Source organism: Elgaria multicarinata, chromosome 3 (genome assembly GCF_023053635.1).
Source record: "Elgaria multicarinata webbii isolate HBS135686 ecotype San Diego chromosome 3, rElgMul1.1.pri, whole genome shotgun sequence".
NCBI classification, from domain to species: Eukaryota; Metazoa; Chordata; class Lepidosauria; order Squamata; family Anguidae; genus Elgaria; species Elgaria multicarinata.
The window spans coordinates 160,286,415-160,305,078 of NC_086173.1; the positions used below are offsets into that span (position 1 = coordinate 160,286,415).

Below are 18,664 nucleotides of genomic sequence, written 5' to 3' on the forward strand. Positions count from 1 at the left end.
CCACTCCGAAATTCTGAATGGGGAGCGGTATATAAATATTGTAAATGACTAAAATCACAAACTGGGTGCCAGAGCCCTAAACGGCTTGAGGCCAGGCTATCTGAAGGAACGCCTCCACCCATATGTACCTGCCCGGACCCTAAGATCATCCTCAGGGGTCCTTCTCCGCGAGCCCCTGACAAAGGAAGTGAGGCAGGTGGCTACCAGGAGCAGGGCCTTCTCTGCTGTGGCACCCCGGCTGTGGAATGAGCTCTCTAAGGACGTTCGCTTGGCACCTACATTATATGCATTCAGACGCCAGGTGAAGACCTTTTTATTCTCCCAGCATTTTAACAGTCTATAAATAAATTTTAACTCGGTGTTTTAAATTTGCAATTTTGCATTGCTGCTGTTTTTATCTGGTTGAGCTTTTATATTGTATTTTATAGTATGGTTTTATACTGTTGTTTTATACTTTGAATGTTTTTAATTTTTGTGAACCGCCCAGAGAGCTTCGGCTATTGAGCGGTATAGAAATGTAATAAATAAATAAATAAATAAATAAATAAATAAATATTAGTCTGTTCGGTAATCCGGCTGGGATCCAAATGCCCTGAATCTCCATCGTCAGAAATGAACTGAACGAAACGGAGCACAGGGCTGAGTTTGGCTGTTCTCCGCTGCCCCGAAACCTGTCCGTGGACCACCCAGACGGCGTCTGCAGAGAATTTCAACCCCGGCTCAAATGCCAGTAGCGTGAATCCAAGCCCCTCGAGCCAGCGTGGGTGCAATTCCTTCTCCGTCCCTTTCCAGTAAGCAGCTGACTCCATGGTCCAATTTAGAAAGACTTTATTAAACTTGGAGGAAAGAGGTTCAGAGAGAAATAAAAAGCAAGGTACAATATAAAAGAATAGCTAAACAAAAGGAACTTCTACATAGCTGATACTGAGCCACTATAAGCTAATTCCATAATAACTTGACCCCTAAGGCATGGGGGGTCTCCAGGAATATCGAGCTGAAGACCAAACCTTAGAGAGAACCTATCCGCCTTTCCCTTGTGCCGTGGGAGGGGTGAAAGGAAGCCCACCAATCAGGAGCTGGCTTGGGGTGTGAGGTGTACCTCTCACATGGGCAGGTGATGAAGGAGGCAAGGCTCAGTTTAGACTTTCAGGGGTGCTTCTGGGGGCCTCCACTCAGCGCCCAATGAGACTACCCTGTACCCCACCATTGCCACCACCAGCAGTGACACCTCCACCCACCGGATGTGTACGTTTACCCAGCAGGCAAAGCACCTTACTGTGGGCCTGAGCCGCTGGGCGCCATTCTGCGACGGGTGGCAGCCATCTTAGATTCCCCCCCCCAAAAAAAAACGCAGCGTGTCATGTACTGCATATGGCTCAGGGGGCGCGGAGTGTTTTTTGATTGGGCGATGAAGAACAACAAAAAAAGTCTCCTGTATGTTAAGTGTCACCACAGGGACAGCTCCCGGAAGTCATGGCGGCACTGAACAGAACATACACATTCCACTGTTTATAGCCTACGTGCATTCAAATGTGAACGGCGTCACTCGTTACATCCGTTCACGGAAAATATAATAAAATCGAAAGAATCCCAATAAAATGAAAAGAAAAAAGAAAAGGGGAAGAAATGGAGCTAATAAAGCCGATCGGTCATATTAACCTTTGTAAGATCAATACACCCCCACCCAGCAGAAAGGATTACAGTTTTGTTCCAGCAATTAATAAATTTGACATAACCATTGCGGAACTAATCAGAAATCAGGAAAGTTGATCATTTTCCTTCCCGGGGGGTGGGTGGGGAGGGAAACAAAAATGACAGGGTTTTTGTTAAGAGTGGGATAAGAAGCAGGCTGCACCTTCTCTTTCGAAGGCATTCTCTGGTGTGTCGGGAGATTTGGTTTCTTTCCACGTTATGACAAAGCTTTCGCCGGATTGTACCGCTTCTGCCCGGTGTGTATTCTCTCGTGTTTAAGAAGGTTCGAGCGATGGCCGAAACTTTTGCCGCAGACCGTGCAATGGAACGGAGTCTCCTTGGTGTGGGTCCTCTGGTGCGCGGAGTAGGCTGATTTATCCCGGAAGTTTTTGGGACAGAGGGAGCACTGGTACGGGCGCACCCCTGTATGGATCCGCTCGTGCTGGACCAGGCCGGCGTTTTGCGAAAACGTTTTCCCGCACTCCAGGCACACGTAGGGCCTCTCTCCCGTGTGAGCCCTCCGGTGTTTCCGGAGGGACGACGCGTCGCCGAAGCTCTTCTCGCACTCGGTGCATTTGTACGGCTTCTCGCCGGTGTGGATCCTCTCGTGCACGATGAGGTTCGTGCGATGGCGGAAGCTCTTCCCGCAGGCCGAGCACGGGTATGGCTTCTCGTCCGTGTGGATCCTCCGGTGGACGTGGAAAGCCGACATGCTCCGGAAGCCCTTGCCGCAGTCGGGGCACTCGTGCGGCTTCTCCCCCGTGTGGATTCTCTGGTGTCGAATGAGGTCGAACCTGTGCAAGAAGCTCTGCCCGCATTCCTGGCAGTGGTGCGGCTTCTCCCCCGTGTGGATCTTCTGGTGGGCCACCAGCCCGTTTTTCTTGCTGAAGCTCTGCCCGCACTCGGGGCAAGAGAAAGGCTTCACCTGTGTATGGGACTTCTCGTGCGTGGTCAGATGCGACCGCTGGTTGAAGCTCAGCCCACACTCCCCGCAGATGAAGGGCTTCTCTCCCGTGTGGGTGCTCTGATGTGCAATCAGGACATCCAGACCGGTGAACTTCTCCCCGCAATCCCAGCACGTGTACGGATTCTCCGGCTGGGTGGATTCCCCTCCTTCGTTCCCGGAGGAAGTTTCCTGCTGGTTCTCGGAAGCTTCTCCCAGACCACGATACTGGGAAATGTTCGGCTCCGCTCGTCTGGGCAGCATCCACGGGTTTCCCACTCCCCCGGAGTTGACTGGCAGAGCCTTCTCTTTCCAAAACGGCCTCCCGTCACCTGCTGGAATAAGGAGAGAATCCTTACAACGGCGGAACGGCCTTCACCAGGGAGAAAGGAAGGCCTGGAACTGATAACCAAAAACGCAACAACGGAGTCTTCGCCACATTGACGCAAACCAGGGTGGGCGTGTTGAGCCTCTTCTAGTTTAAGGGCCGAACTCCATTCTGGAGAAGCTGTCGGGGGCGGCTTTCCCAGCAGTGGGCGGGACCAAAGTCAACTGGGCGGGGCCAGCAATACCCACTGCTTTTAGCTCACGGAAGTGACTTCTGGAGGGAGCATTTAGAATGGGGAGGAAAATGGCAGAAAAGCCGGTAAGCCACCCAACCAACGGTGGAAAGGGAGGGGGGAAGCAGAGGCGCGCGTCTGGTGAATCCCAGACGTGTGATGGGCCTCCGGGCAGGCCGTATTTTGGACCCTTGGCCTTGCTGCAATGCTTTATTTGGCAACTCTGGTGAATCAGCTTTGAACAGAATTGGACCGGTGCTTGGTCTCTTCCAAGCAACGGTGCTCTAAGGCTTTAGGCAGAGTGTTACCCCAGCCCTGACACCCGAGTGCTTTTTTATGTGGGGACGGCAGGGCCCTGGTTAGCCCTCATCTAGAGTATTGCATCCAGTTCTGGGCTCCACAATTCAAGAAGGACGCAGACAAGCTGGAGCGTGTTCAGAGGAGGACAACCAGGATGATCAGGGGTCTGGAAACAAAGCCCTATGAAGAGAGACTGAAAGAACTGGGCATGTTTAGCCTGGAGAAGAGAAGATGGAGGGGAGACATGAGAGCACTCTTAAAGTTCTTGAAAAGTTGCCCCACAGAAGAGGGCCAGGATCTCTTCTTGATCCTCCCAGAGTGCGGGACACGGAATAACGGGCTCAAGTGACAGGAAGCCAGATTCCAGCTGGACATCAGGAAAAACTTCCCGACTGTTAGAGCGGTACGACAACAAAACCAGTTACCTGGGAGGTTGTGGGCTCTCCCACGCTAGAGGCCTTCAAGAGGCAGCTGGACAACCATCTGTCTGGGATGCTTTAGGGTGGATTCCTGCATTGAGCAGGGGGTTGGACTCGATGGCCTTGTGGGCCCCTTCCAACTCTGCTATTCTATGATTCTATGAACCCGGAACCTCCTCCGTGCAAAGCAGAGGCTTCATCCAAAGTTATACATCCCTTTCGAAAGCCTCCGTTTCCCAGGATTGCCGCTTGACCCTCTGGCCACGACCACATCCTGTCTGCAACTAGACCCAGCAGCGTGTATTTCCTGTCCCATTCCTGGTGCATGCTGTTGACATTAAACACGTTACGCAGTGGCCGTATTTCCCAACCTTGCAGTAACTGGGAGAGAGCAAGGGACCAGTATCACTATGGAGCAGGCCTGGGCCAACAACTCCAGGTTTGAGAATACCCTGGGCATTAACCAACTCCCGGCAGGACTCCAATCGGACCATCGGTCCAGGAGGAACCACCAAGGGCCGGTGTTACCATAGAGGCCACTCAGGCGGCTGCCTAGAGCGCCAAGGTAAGGGGAGGCGCCAAACGCTGCACCCAGAAGCTGTTCTCCCACAGTGGCTCTGAGAGGGCGGCTTCCAGGCACGCCGTTCCGAAGCTGCCCACCTGCCCCAGCACCCTGGCTTCGCTTCGGCTGGGCGCCCACCCAGCTGAAGTGAAACCACGCCAGCGCCCCCCTCCAGCGTCCTGGCTTTGGCTTGGTGGGCGCCCAGCCGAAGCGAAGCCAGAACGCTGGAGGGGGGGGGGGGGGGAAGGCCGGCTGGCTTTGGAACGGCGTGCCCGGAAGTCAGTCTCCCAGAGCGGCTTCCGGCTGGGCACGCCGTTCCGAAGCCACCCCAACCCCACCCCAGTGTCCTGGCTTCCCTTCGGCTGGGCGGGCGAGATGGCGCCCTGCACCTAGGTACGTTGGGGTGGGTGGTGGGTGAAAGCAGCTCACCTGCCTAGGGCGCAAAACAGTCTGGCACCAGCCCTGGAACATTCACCCCCATTCTCCCCCTTCCGCACCTCCCCTCCCCCTCCCTTCTCTGTGGGGTTTCCCCCACTGCCCAGGTCAAGCCATCAACCCCACGGCAGCAAAGACTAGCTTCTATCTGCCAATACAACTCTCCATAAGGAGGATAAGGGGACACAGGCCACGCGTCCGACCGAGAAATACTTACCCAGCAAGGGGACGTTGGTGGCGGCGTCTTCCTTGTTCTCTCTGAACAGCGTCCAGGGGTTGGAAGCCGACGGAGCCCTCGGCGGCCCGGGGAAAACGCCAGCCGTCTCCTTGAACGGCCACAGGACCTAAAGCGGCAGGCAGGATGGAGCGACAAAAGAAGAGGGTGAGACACGACTTGGGCTTTCGCCTTTGTGATGCCAACCAAAGCCTTTATAGCTCAACCCTTCCATATAGGATGCTGCACAAGACCAAGTCCATCTAGTTCAGCCTTCCTCAACCTGGGGCGCTCCAGATGTGTTGGACTGCATCTCCCAGAATGCCCCAGCCAGCAGAGCTGGCTGGGGCATTCTGGGAGTTGTAGTCCAACACTTCTGGAGCGCCCCAGGTTGAGGAAGGCTGATCTAGTTCAATATTGTTTACCAGGGTGGATTTGATTTGAATCACTGCTCAGGGAGACTCGATTTAATCATGTGACTCCCCCCCCACCCCACCCCCAAAAAAGTGCACTCTTCCTCGCTATATTTTACACAACTCAAGAGTTACCAAAGACTCCTTCTTGCTGGTATAATCTTAATATTTCCAACCAGATGAAGGTTTCGTTTTTAGAATAGCAACTTTTCAGATTAGTTTTACAGTTATATATGAAAAAAACACTGACTTGGTTATACTATTAGAAACACATCAGAGATAGAATCATAGAATAGCAGAGTTGGAAGGGGCCTACAAGGCCATCGAGTCCAACCCCTTGCTCAATGCAGGAATTCACCCTAAAGCATCCCTGACAGATGCTTGTCCAGCTGCCTCTTGAAGGCCTCTAGTGTGGGAGAGCCCACAACCTCCCTAGGTATAGGTCTATGGTGGTACCTCTGGGCAAATCCAAGGCATTTTACTGCCTCAGGCAAAGTACAGTATGGTACCCAATTCCTTCCTATGTACACAACTCAATCAAAGGACTGTTGAATTTTACTTTATTGACGGTATCCCCAACCACACTTATAGAATCCTAGAATAGCAGAGTTGGAAGGGGCCTCTTAAGGCCATCGAGTCCAACCCCCTGCTCAATGCAGGAATCCACCCTAAAGCATCCCTGACAGATGCTTGTCCAGCTGCCTCTTGAAGGCCTCTAGTGTGGGAGAGATAGTGTGGGATAGATAATTATGAAATTATTGCGAGGTGCACTATCTCCAATTTAATAGGTTAATCATTCATGTTTGGACAACTTTTCTGCTGTACTTTATTGGAAGGAGGAAAATAACCTCACAGAAACCTCTGGAAGAGCACGACGTTGTGAATGGATTAATGGAATTCATTTACCAAAAAATTTAAACAGCCTCATGCTACATAATTAAAAACTAATCCTTATTTCGTGATGAATAACCTTTGGACTATAAAGTATCAAATAGAAAATTATCTTTAGATAGATATTTCCTCAAAAAGCATTTTTATTAAAAAAAATAATCCGATTTTTTTTTAAAAAAAATATCATTGATTTTCATCCACCCTGTTGTTTACACCAGGGGCACTGATCCTCCAGCCCGATCTGGCCTGCCTGGGGTGCCCAGATGACCCTACCCGCCTTAACCCTGGCGGTTAGGCTCCCTTCCATAATTGTCTTGGCGCCTCGCAGGACCGCGTTCTCTCTCACCGGTCGTTTCCGGGGCACATTGCTGTCCGGCCTCGCCAGGAACTCCTCGGCCAAGCCGACCGCCTGGAAGCAAGTCTCCGGACGCCCGTCCCGGACCCAGCCCTGCATCTCCTCGGGCAGGATGGCCAGGAACTGCTCCAGGATCACCAGCTCCAGGATCTGGTCTTTGGTCTTCTTCTCGGGCTGGAGCCACCGATGGCAGAGTTTCCAGAGCATGCCACAGACCTCCCGGGGCCCCTCGGCGTCCTGGTAGCAGAACTGCCGGAAGCACTGGCGCTCGATCTCCACGGCGGGGACGCCCTCGTCCGCCGGCTCCTCCACCACCTCCATGAAGTCCTCCTTGTCCTTGGCCAATGCGTTCTTGATGGTTTCCCTACCAATGGCGGACAGCAGCTGGCTCACCCGGTCTTCCGCAGTGGGCAATTCCACGTCCGACGCTTCCTCGCCGGGAGACAAATGGCCCTCGGAATCGTCGCTCGCTCCGGCCTCCACCCGCTGCGCGTCCTTTTCCTCAGAGGGAGGAGAGCGTTCGGCCTTCAGAAACGGCGGCTCCCGGTCCTCCAAGCACTCCGGCGGCTGGTCCTCCGGCTCCCGTTTGATGGGTTCCGGAGTGGCTCCTCCCGATGTTTCAGTCATCGTTTCAGAGTGGACAACTAGAGGACTTGCCCTGGGACTCGTCCTGGGTTCGGATTCTTCCAGGTCCTGCACTTCTGCCTTCACTCTAATCTCCGGCACAGCATCCAACGGGAGGCTCCTGACGGCTTCGTTCCTGGGCTCTGTTTCCATCGTTGCTCTGAAGGCCAAGGTCCTGGGAGATGCTACTGGACACAGACAATGTGCTTCTCTTGGTGACACGGACTGCGGGTTCTGAGAATGTCTCGTATGTGGATGCTTTGGCCTGAAAGGGAATCAAAGTGAAGGTATGAAGGGAAATCAAAGAGAGCCAATGTAGCGTAGTGGCTAGAGTGTCGGACTGGGAGTCGGGAGATCCGGGTTCTAGTCCCCACTCGGCCATGGAAACCCACTGGGTGACTTTGGGCCAGTCATGGACTCTCAGCCCAGCCTACCTCACAGGGTGGTTGTTGTGAGGATAGAATGGAAAGGAGGAGGATTATGTACGCCGCCTTGAGTCCCTTGGAGGAAAAAAGGCGGAAAATAAATGCAATAGTAATAAATAAATATAGAGATGGCTCAGGTTCTGTGCTCACGTTCAGCACACCAAATGGTTCAATGTACAGATGAGTTTCTAAAGAGCTAGTCAACATATATGGCACCATTCAGATGTCACATTAAGCCATGATTCCAGGTTTAATAACCACAATCCGAACCAGCAGCATGCAAATGCATACAGACCAACATATATAAACTCCGTCCCTGAAATATAGGATAAGATCCCTCTCAATTTTCTTTCAGGCAGGCGCTAAAAGATTTTAATTCATTTGAAGCTGCTTTTAATTAAGAGAGGCGGCTTAGTGGTTACAATGGGATTGTTCATTGGTTGTGCTTTTATATTGTACATCACGGTTTTACACTGTTGTTTTATACTTTGAACGGTTTTAATTTTTGTGAACCGCCCAGACAGCTTCGGCTATTGGGCGGTATAGAAATGCAGTAAATAAACAAACACACTAAGTCATGGTTAGGCCACTAATCCCTTTTCAGCAGGTGGTTAGGAAGTGTGTTTAAACCATGGTTATGTAGCCATCATAGAATAGCAGAGTTGGAAGGGGCCTACAAGGCCATCGAGTCCAACCGCCTGCTCAATGCAGGAATCCACCCTAAAGCATCCCTGACAGATGGTTGTCCAGCTGCCTCTTGAAGGCCTCCAGTGTGGGAGAGCCCACAACCTCCCTAGGTAACTGATTCCATTGTCGTACTGCTCTAACAGTCAGGAAGTTTTTCCTGATGTCCAGCTGGAATCTGGCTTCCTTTAACTTGAGCCCGTTATTCCGTGTCCTGCACTCTGGGAGGATCGAGAAGAGATCCTGGCCCTCCTCTGTGTGACAACCTTTTAAGTATTTGAAGAGTGCTCTCATATCTCCCCTCAATCTTCTCTTCTCCAGGCTAAACATGCCCAGTTCTTTCAGTCTCTCTTCACAGGGCTTTGTTTCCAGACCCCTGATCATCCTGGTTGCATGTTAAGTCATGGTTCACACGGCACGCTAAGCCGTTAACATTGCGCTCAAAATGCTTAACCATCATGGTTCAGGGTGTTATCTGAACAGGGCCAGCGTGTGGATCTTCTGGCAAAATGGCTGGCTGGAAATGACATCATTTCCCCTGCTCTTTGTTTATTATTATTGTTGGAGAGTTTCCACGTTGGTGCTTCAATGCTCAGGTTATATTTGGTGCGTGGCTTTGCACTTCGAAAAGCTGTGCGTATATCTCTTGAAGAAAAAAACACCTTTGGCGGGATGTCATGTAAAATGAAGAACATTTCTTTAATGTTGTTCCAGATGTTGAAGTAGGGAATGGGGTGCCTGCCAAATGTTCTATACTGCAACACTTAACCACCCAAGTCTCCCAACAAGTTTCATAATGGAGAACTGGAGATTTTGTTCTGATATATGTACTGATCCAGTTCTCCACTCACAAGTTCTTAATGTATGTTAATGTGATTTGTATCTTTATATTCCAATTGTGTTCATTATTTTAATTTTGCTTTATATTATCCGTTTTAACCTATTCAACTTATTTATTTCAGCTTATCTTTTTACTTGTTTTTATTCTGTCAAATTGTCATGGCTTTCTGATGCTAGGGAAAGTGGAAGGCAAAAGGAAGAGGGGCCGACCGAGGGCAAGATGGAGGGATGATATTCTGGAGGTGACGGACTTGACCTTGGGGGAGCTAGGAAATAAAGCCAGACTGCTCACTTGAGGGAATGGTATTAAAGGCAAAACTGAAGTACTTTGGCCACATAATGAGAAGACAGGACACCCTGGAGAAGAGGCTGATGCTAGGGAAAGTGGAAGGCAAAAGGAAGAGGGGCCGACCGAGGGCAAGATGGAGGGATGATATTCTGGAGGTGACAGACTTGACCTTGGGGGAGCTAGGAGTGGCAACGGCCGACAGAAAGCTCTGGCGTGGGCTGGTCCATGAAGTCACAAAGAGTTGGAAGCGACTGAACGAATAAACAACAAATTGCTTTCAGCAATAAAGATTTCATTCATTCATTCATTCTGGGCCGGTACAGCCAATAATCAGGGGTACTGGGAGTTATAGGGTGGAATCTAACAGGGTGCTTAGGCCCCTGCTGATGCCTTTCCAACCCGCCAATTCCCTTGCGTAAGCTTACACAAGCGAGATTTAGCGCTTCCTAGGGGAGGCCCCCAAATGAGTGGAAATGATCATTTCTGGTAGGAGGCCGGTTGGTGGAGCTCCCTTATCAAATCTGCAGATGACACAAAATTGGGTGGGATGGCTAATACCCTGGAAGACAGAAGCAAACTTCAAAGTGATCTTGATAGGCTGGAGTGCTGGGCTGAAAACAACAGAATGAAGTTTAATAGGGATAAATGCCAAGTTTTACACCTAGGAAAAAGAAACCAAAGGCACAGTTGCAAGATGGGGGAGACTCGGCTCAGCAATACTACAAACGAGAAGGATCTTGGCAATGTTGTAGATCACAAGCTGAATATGAGCCAACAGGGTGATGTGGCTGCAAAAAAAGAGCAAATGCTATTTTGGGATGCATTAATAGAAGTATAGCTTCCAAATCACGTGAGGTCCTGGTTCCTCTCTATTCGGCCCTGGTTAGGCCTCATCTGGGCACCACACTTCAAAGAAGGATGCAGACAAGCTGGAGGGGGTTCAGGGTAGGGCAACCAGGATGATCAGGGGTCTGGAAACAAAGCACTCTTCAAGTACTTGAAAGGTTGTCACACAGAGGAGGGCCAGGATCTCTTCTCGATCCTCCCAGAGTGCAGGACTCGGAATAATGGGCTCAAGTGACAGGAAGCCAGATTCCAGCTGGACATCAGGAAAAACTTCCTGACTGTTAGAGAAGTACGACAATGGAACCAATGACCTAGGGAGGTTGTGGGCTCTGCCACCCTAGAGGCCTTCAAGAGGCTGCTGGACAACCATCTGTCAGGGATGCTTTAAGGTGGATTCCTGCATTGAGCCAGGGATTGGACTCAATGGCCTTAGAGGCATCTTCCAACTCTACTCTTCTATGATTTGAACTCCACTAACCAGACTTCTTTCAGAAATGAGCGTTTGCATTTGTTTCGGTCCACCCTGGAAGCGCTAAATCGCCGTTGTGCAAGCAGCGGGGGCGCTCGCGTAACAGAATTGGCAGGGCGGAAAAGAATGAGTGGGCAGGGGAGCAGCCCATTGGATTCTTCCCATAGTCCAAAAATATCTGCCAGGCACCGGGTTGTCTACTCTTGCTCCAGAGGGGACGACCCAAACCAGCAAGTTCAAACTACAAGGAAAAAAATCATTTACCGTAGATTAAGCATTAGGAAGCGTTTCCAGACAGTACAAGCTGTTAAGAACATAAGAGCCCTGCTGGATCAGACCGAAGTTCATTCCAGTTCAGCATTCTGTCCACACAGGAGCCAACCAGCTGCCCCAATGGGAAAGCTACAAGCAGGACATGAGTGCAATACTACCCACCCACCCATGTTCCCCAGCAACTAGTGTATACAGGCTTACTGCCTCTTACTGAAGGTTACACTTAGCCATCAGGGCTAGTAGCCATTGATTGCCTCCTTCCCTGGGAATTGATCCAACCAGGTTAGGCCTCAACTAGAGTATTGCGTCCAGTTCTGGGCTCCACAATTCAAGAAGGATGCAGACAAGCTGGAGCGTGTTCAGAGGAGGGCAACCAGGATGATCAGGGGTCTGGAAACAAAGCCCTATGAAGAGAGACTGAAAGAACTGGGCATGTTTAACCTGGAGAAGAGAAGATTGAGGGGAGACATGATAGCACTCTTCAAATACTTCAAAGGTTGTCACACAGAGAAGGGCCAGGATCTCTTCTCGATCCTCCCAGAGTGCAGGACACGGAATAACGGGCTCAAGTTAAAGGAAGCCAGATTCCGGCTGGACATCAGGAAAAACTTCCTGACTGTTAGAGCAGTGCGACGGTGGAATCAGTTACCTAGGGAGGTTGTGGGCTCTCCCACACTAGAGGCCTTCAAGAGGCAGCTGGACTGCCATCTGTCAGGGATGCTTTAGGGTGGATTCCTGCATTGAGCAGGGGGTTGGACTCGATGGCCTTGTAGGCCCCTTCCAACTCTGCTATTCTATGATTCTAATGCCATCCAAATTGGTGGCCATGACTACATCTTGTGGAAGCAATTTCCATAATTTAACTCTGCCCAGTGTGAAGAAGTCCTTCCTTTTAACTAATTCTAATTTACTCCAGTCAGCCACAACTAGGCTGGCAACTGTTACCCGGAGGACCTTTTCTTCTGCCGCCTCCAGACTGTGGAACGGCCTGCTGGAAGAGATTCGCCAGCTTAATGCTCTCTCTGAGTTTAAGACAGCCGTAAAGACTAGTCTCTTCTGGCAGGCCTACCCAGATGAATTTTAAATTTAAGAATTTTAAGATGCTGTGATGATTTTTATATTGCATTGGTTTTATATGCTCTTCTAACTAATTTTATGTATTATATTTTATTTAGTGTTGTTCCCTGCTTCGATCCAGAGGGAGAAGCGGGTAATAAATTATTATTATTATATTCATCATCTGTCCTGAATCTCCTACCAATGAGCTTCCTGGGATGACCTTTGGGTTCTAGGATTATGAGAGATAGCGTATTAGAACATTTTAAAGCACAGGTTGGATGGACACCCAACAGGGATCGTGAAGCTGTAGATTTCTGCAAAAATGGGGGATTGGACCTCTTGGGTCACTTCCTACTTTATGATTCTAAACACTGAATTGAAGGGCTGGCAATAAATAAGTAATGAAAAACACATTTTTTTCCTATTGCTTGTCTCCCCTCACTTGTAATTGGTCTTAAGTGGTACATTGGCCCTGAACATGAAGGTTTTGTAGCGGCATCACATATAGCGATCCCAGTATTCTGGTGCGTCTCTCTGCCAGTGGCAGAATGAATGCAGCATACCCCCACCCACCCACCCCAAAAAAATTGCTCTGGGAGATTAGGGGGTCATTTACAGATTAGGGGGTCCTTCAAATACTTGAAAGGTTGTCACACAGAGGAGGGCCAGGATCTCTTCTCGACACAGAATAATGGGCTCAAGTGACAGGAAGCCAGATTCTAGCTGGATGTCAGGAAAAACTTCCTGAATGTTAGAGCAGTATGACAATGGAAGTAGTTACCTAGGGAGGTTGTGGGCTCTCCCACACTGGAGACCTTCAAGAGGCAGCTGGACAACCATCTGTCAGGGATGCTTTAGGGTGGATTCCTGCATTGAGCAGGGGGTTGGACTTGATGGCCTTGTAGGTCCCTTCCAACTGCTATTCTATGATTCTATGATCCCCTCTATTTTACACTGGTTAGGCCTCATCTAGAGTATTGCGTCCAGTTCTGGGCTCCACAATTCAAGAAGGACGCAGACAAGCTGGAGCATGTTTAGAGGAAGGCAAGGAGGATGATCAGGAGTCTGGAAACAAAGCCCTATGAAGAGAGACTGAAAGAAATGGGCATGTTTCGCTTGGAGAAGAGGAGACTGAGGGGAGACATGAGAGCACTCTTCAAGTCCTGGAAAGGTTGTCACACAGAGGAGGGCCAGGATCTCTTCTTGATCAACCCACAGTGCAGGACACAGACTAATGGGCTCAAGGGACAGGAAGCCAGATTCCGGCTAGACATCAGGAAAAACATCCTGACAGAGCAGTAGGACAATGGAACCAATGACCTAGGGAGGTAGTGGGCTCTTCTCCCACACTGGAGGCCTTTAAGAGGCAGCTGGACAGCCTGCATTGAGCAGGTGGGTGGACTGAATAGCCTTATAGGCCTCTTTCAACTCTACTATTCTATGATTTTATGAACTCCCAGCATTCCTGAGCCAACCATGTTGGCTGGGAACTGCTACAAGTTGTAGGACTTTTTTTCTGTCTAAACATGCATAGGATAGTGCCTTAAAGAATACATATGTTTTGTAGATGGTTTCAAACAGCCTTCTACAACCCCATGTCCTTCAGATATATTAGACTGGCTGATGGAGGTTGTATTCCAACACATCTGGAGTGCATCAGGCTGGGGAAACCTGGTTTAGAAAACAGACAGAAGCAACTCAAGGAAGTGCGAAATTATTACTTTTTAATCTTCGTGTCCTTTTCTATTCAGCGATGCCTAGGTTACTCTTTGATTATCTCTCTTCCCTCTGCCCCCACTCACAAATTACACATACTGAGAGCCAGTGTGGTGTAGTGGTGAGAGTGTTGGACTGGGAGTTGGGAGATCTGGGTTCTAGTCCTCACTGGGCCATGAAAACCCACTAGGTGACTTTGGGCCAGTCAGACACTCAACCCAGCCTACCTCACAGGGTTATTGTTGTGAGGACAAAATGGAAGGAGAGAGAGAGAGAGAGGATTATGTACGTCACCTTGGGTTTCTTGGAGGAAAAAAGGCAGGCTATAAATGTAATTATATAAATAAATCAATATTCTCTCTTTTCAGTTTGTCCACCACATGAGACAATTTAGCATGCTCATGGACCTCTCGTTGAGGTAGGGCAGGCTGCATGACGCTCTGTTATTTCCTCCTGGGTATCCACCACGACTTCCCCTTTAAAACCACCTAGATCTGGGCAGGAAATTGTAATATTTTGATACGGAGTTAGCTTGGCTAAAGAGAGCTTACAAAGAAAGGTTAGAATACAATACATGTACCTCAAGCCAGTGAAAGAAATATTAACCCTTAAAAAGGCCCGGACTGGTTTTAGAGATTATATAATAGGATGTATTACAATATATTATATTCATTCTGCCTAGAAAGAAGGGCTTAACTTTGTTCCTATTCAAGGAAAGGTTTTTACAACTAGCTTACTTGGATTGTTGCTCTGGATTAGAAATCGTTTTATGCTGCTGTTTTAGGTGTTGTTGTTTTTAATTAAATACTGGATTTATCTTAAAAAATGTTTTTATACTGACTATAAGCTGCCTTGTCAAAACATTTGTCTCGAAAGGAAAGGCAGCATAAAAATCCATAAATGAAGTAACACTAGTTCACCTAACAAGTTTTTAAACCCGTTCAAATGCACAAGATCCAATTTACAGTGCTTCTGTTCTGCTTCTTGGGTGCATCAGGATTCGCAGCCTTTCTCAACCTGGGGCGCTCCAGATGTGTTGGACTAGAACTCCCAGAATGCCCCAGCCAGGTGGGAGATGCAGTCCAACACATCTGGAGCGCCCCAGGTTGAGGAAGGCTGGCATAGAGGTAGGTGGGCATATAGAGGCTGCATCTGTTTGTGTAAATGCCCACATATTTGGGGAATTTAGAAGAGAGATTTAACATTATTTAAATCTTATTTAAAGAATGCTTCCCCATCAGAAGAGAGATTTAACATTATTTTTATGCTGCCTTTTAGGGTTTTAAATGAATGTCTCCCCCTGACTTCACAGACCACGTTTCTTCTTTCAGGTGGCCTTTGAGGACGTGGCTGTGTGAGATTTGTGGCATCGTGGCCTCTCTGAGTAAGTTTTCTGCTTGATAAAACCATTTTACAAGTCCCCTCCCCCCCAAAAAAGCACTGTAGTCTCATTCTGCGCTCTTGCTACACTTTAGTCAACAGTTTCCTCTTCCTATCTGGGTGGCTTCTCAGGTCTCTTCCGAAGACATCCTTACTAGGTGGATAATGGGGATTAGGGAGGCGTTTTTCTCCCTCTGCTATAATACAGCTGTCCTGGACTACAAGTCCCATCAGCCCCAGCCAACGGTAAGCGATGAAGGGGCCTGCAATCTAGAGTTGGGGAAAGCAGCCTCAAAACAGCGGTGGGAAACCAGCTTCGAGATGTGGCCGGAGTCCGACATCCCATCAACCCCGGCCGGCAGGGCTAATGTCAGGGGATGATGGGAGTTGGAGTCCAACCCTCTGAAGGGCCACACGGTCCCCAGCGCTGCCTTAAGACGGAATAAATAGCTGGGGGAGGGAGGAACGAAATGAATGGGAGGGAGAATAAAGGTCCCCCCACCGACCCACGGCCCACTTCCCCCACGTGGGGATGCGGCCCGCGGCCCTGAAATGGCTCCCCACTCCGGCCCCTTTTGGGGGAGGGGGCGAGGCCTGCGCCCTGCTCCCGCCCCAGGTGCTTCTTAACTCACCCGATGCCCTCCCTGGAGCCCCGAAGGTCCTTCCTCGCCCTCTGCCGCAGCACCGGGTTCAAGTCCTGCGGCGCAGAGAGCAAAGCATCCACAGAGGCATGGAGGAGGGGGAGGAAAAGAGGAAGAGAAGGGCCTTATATGCGTCACTTCCTTTCCTTCTCGCGTCCCCGCCTGCCTTCCTTCCGGAGGGTCGCTCTAGGAATCCCATTTCCCTTTGAAAGGATGAAACGACTGGGAGGGGGGACGCTCTAGCCGCCAGCGCTGCTCGGTGGTTCACTCGGCCATGAATCTGTGGCTCTTTTCCAATGAGTACTGTGGGCTAGAGCGACGCCCCCCTCGCTTCTCCTGAGGGCGGGGAGGAAGCTTGTTTAACCCCTTACCTTCCCCAGAGCTTGTTGAAGAAGGCTCGGGCTGTTATTTAAGCTTAGGAAGAAGTTTAATGGCCGCCGGGGAGGGAATCTTCCTCCAGATCAGGGTAAGAGTTATGGGGGAGGCTACAAGGCAGCATTCTCCACATGTTGTAGGACTCCAGTTCCCATCAGCCTTAGTGTGTAGGGTGACCATATGGAAAGGAGGACAAGGCTCCTGTATCTTTTAACAGTTATATTGAAAAGGGAATTTCAGCAGGTGTCATTTGTATGCATGCAGCGCCTGGTGAAATCCCCTCTTCAGCACAACAGTTAAACCTGCAGGAGCCTTGCCCTCTTCTTATCTGGTCACGGTAGGCAGGGCTCCTGCAGCTTTAACAGTTGTGATGAAGAGGGAATTTCACCAGGTGCTGCATGCATACAAATGACACCTGCTGAAATTCCCTTTTCTATGCAACTGTTAAAGATGCAGGAGCCCTGTCCTCCTTTCCATAGGGTCACCCTAATGGAGGGCCACCTGTGTGCGGGACCCTGGATCTTCTGAGCTGCCCCCGGATTTTTAGACCTGCCCCACTTGCCATCATCTGCCTTAACACAAGCCTGCTTCTCCCCTCTGAATTCATTAGTTTTGCAGTTGCTGGAAGATCTCAAGACTCACTCCCTTGGCAGACTAATAGGGAGTGCAGAATGAAGGCACCAACCTTTCGAATGAGAGGAGAGACAACCACCTTCCCTTCCATAGTCCACTCGTTATTTTCATTAAGTTCAGAGTCCGAATTTGCACCGCTGTCACCTTGCTTTCTTGGAGTGTCCCTGACTCTGCAGAGATCATAGAATCATAGACTGGCAGAGTTGGAAGGGGCCTACAAGGCCATCGAGTCCAACCCCCTGCTCAATGCAGGAATCTACACTAAAGCATCCCTGACAGATGGTTGTCCAGCGGCCTCTTGAAGGCCTCTAGGGTGGGAGAAGTAGGGTGACCATACGAAAAGGAGGACAGGGCTCCTGTATCTTTAACAGTTGTATAGAAAGGGGAATTTCAGCAGGTATCATTTGTGTATATGGAGAAGCTGGTGAAATTTCCTCTTCATGACAGCAGTTAAAGGTGCAGGAGCTATAATAGAGTGACCAGATTTAGAAGAGGGCAGGGCACCTGCAACTTTAACTGTTGTGATGAAGAGGAAATTTCACCAGGTTCCCCATATATACAAATGACACCTGCTGAAATTCCTTTTTCAGTGCAACTGTTAAAGATACAGGAGCCCTGTCCTCCTTTTCATATGGTCACCCTAAAGCCCACAACCTCCCTAGGTAACTGGTTCCATTTTTGTATTGCTCTAACAGTCTGGAAGTTTGCCCAGACAATTGGTCCTAAGCAGCGGCTCTTGTGTCCTGGGCCATTGTGGGGTGATGAAAAGGGACTGGGCAGTCACATTGGCAGATCACATATCAAATAGAGTGTCAGAGATCTTCTTCCTAGTAGCCCTGATGGTTGTGTGCCACTTCCAGTATTCGAGGCAGTAAGCCTGTGTGCACCAGTTGCTGGGGAACATGGGTGGGAGGGTGCTGTTGCATCATGTCTTGCTTGTTCATCCCTGGCCGATGGCTGGTTGGCCACTGTGTGAACAGAGTGCTGGACTAGATGGACCCTTGGTCTGATCCAGCATGGCTCTTCTTATGTTCTTATGTTCCTCTGTTCTTCCTCTAAGATATGGGTAGAGTGACCATATGAAAAGGAGGACACGGCTCCTGTATCTGTTGCACAGAAAAGGGGATTTCAGCAGGTGACATTTCTATGTATGCAGCACCTAGTGAAATTCCCTCTTCATCACAACCGTTAAAGCTGCAGGAGCCCTGCCTACCGTGACCAGATACAGAAGAGGGCAAGGCTCCTGCAGGTTTAACTGTTGTGCTGAAAAATGGATTTCACCAGGCGCTGCATGCATACAAATGACACCTGCTGAAATTCCCTCTTCATCACCACAGTGAAAGCTGCAGGAGCCCTGCTGAGTGTGACCAGCTCCTGCAGCTTTTGGATTTTGAGAGAGTGTCACGTGCTCTCTCACAAAATGGCTGCAAACAAGGGTGCCGTCCATCATAAAATGGCTGCTAGGCATGGCTTGCCACAAAACACTCAGTAACCAGAACGCAAACTGGCAGAGCTAAAACAAAACCTCTTACTTTAAAAAACAAAAACACTGTAATCTTATGAAATGAAATGAAATAAAATAAAAAATCAGGTGGCCTGGTGGAAACCAAGAGAGGTATCTGTGAC

The 18,664-nt window shown here is 49.6% G+C and overlaps 1 protein-coding gene across 1 annotated transcript; it reads right to left on the reverse strand.

The window, feature by feature from the left end:
• Window positions 1-811: 811 nt before the first annotated feature.
• On the reverse strand, window positions 812-16,133 carry LOC134396176 (zinc finger and SCAN domain-containing protein 31-like). The gene is made up of 4 exons (XM_063122581.1): window positions 16,022-16,133; window positions 6,776-7,673; window positions 5,129-5,255; window positions 812-2,967 (listed from the first exon to the last, which is right to left on the reverse strand). Exons 2-4 carry the CDS (start codon window positions 7,559-7,561, stop codon window positions 1,910-1,912), a joined length of 1,971 nt encoding a protein of 656 aa, XP_062978651.1. The 5' UTR covers window positions 7,562-7,673; window positions 16,022-16,133; the 3' UTR covers window positions 812-1,909.
• Between the last annotated feature and the right edge of the window lie 2,531 nt (window positions 16,134-18,664).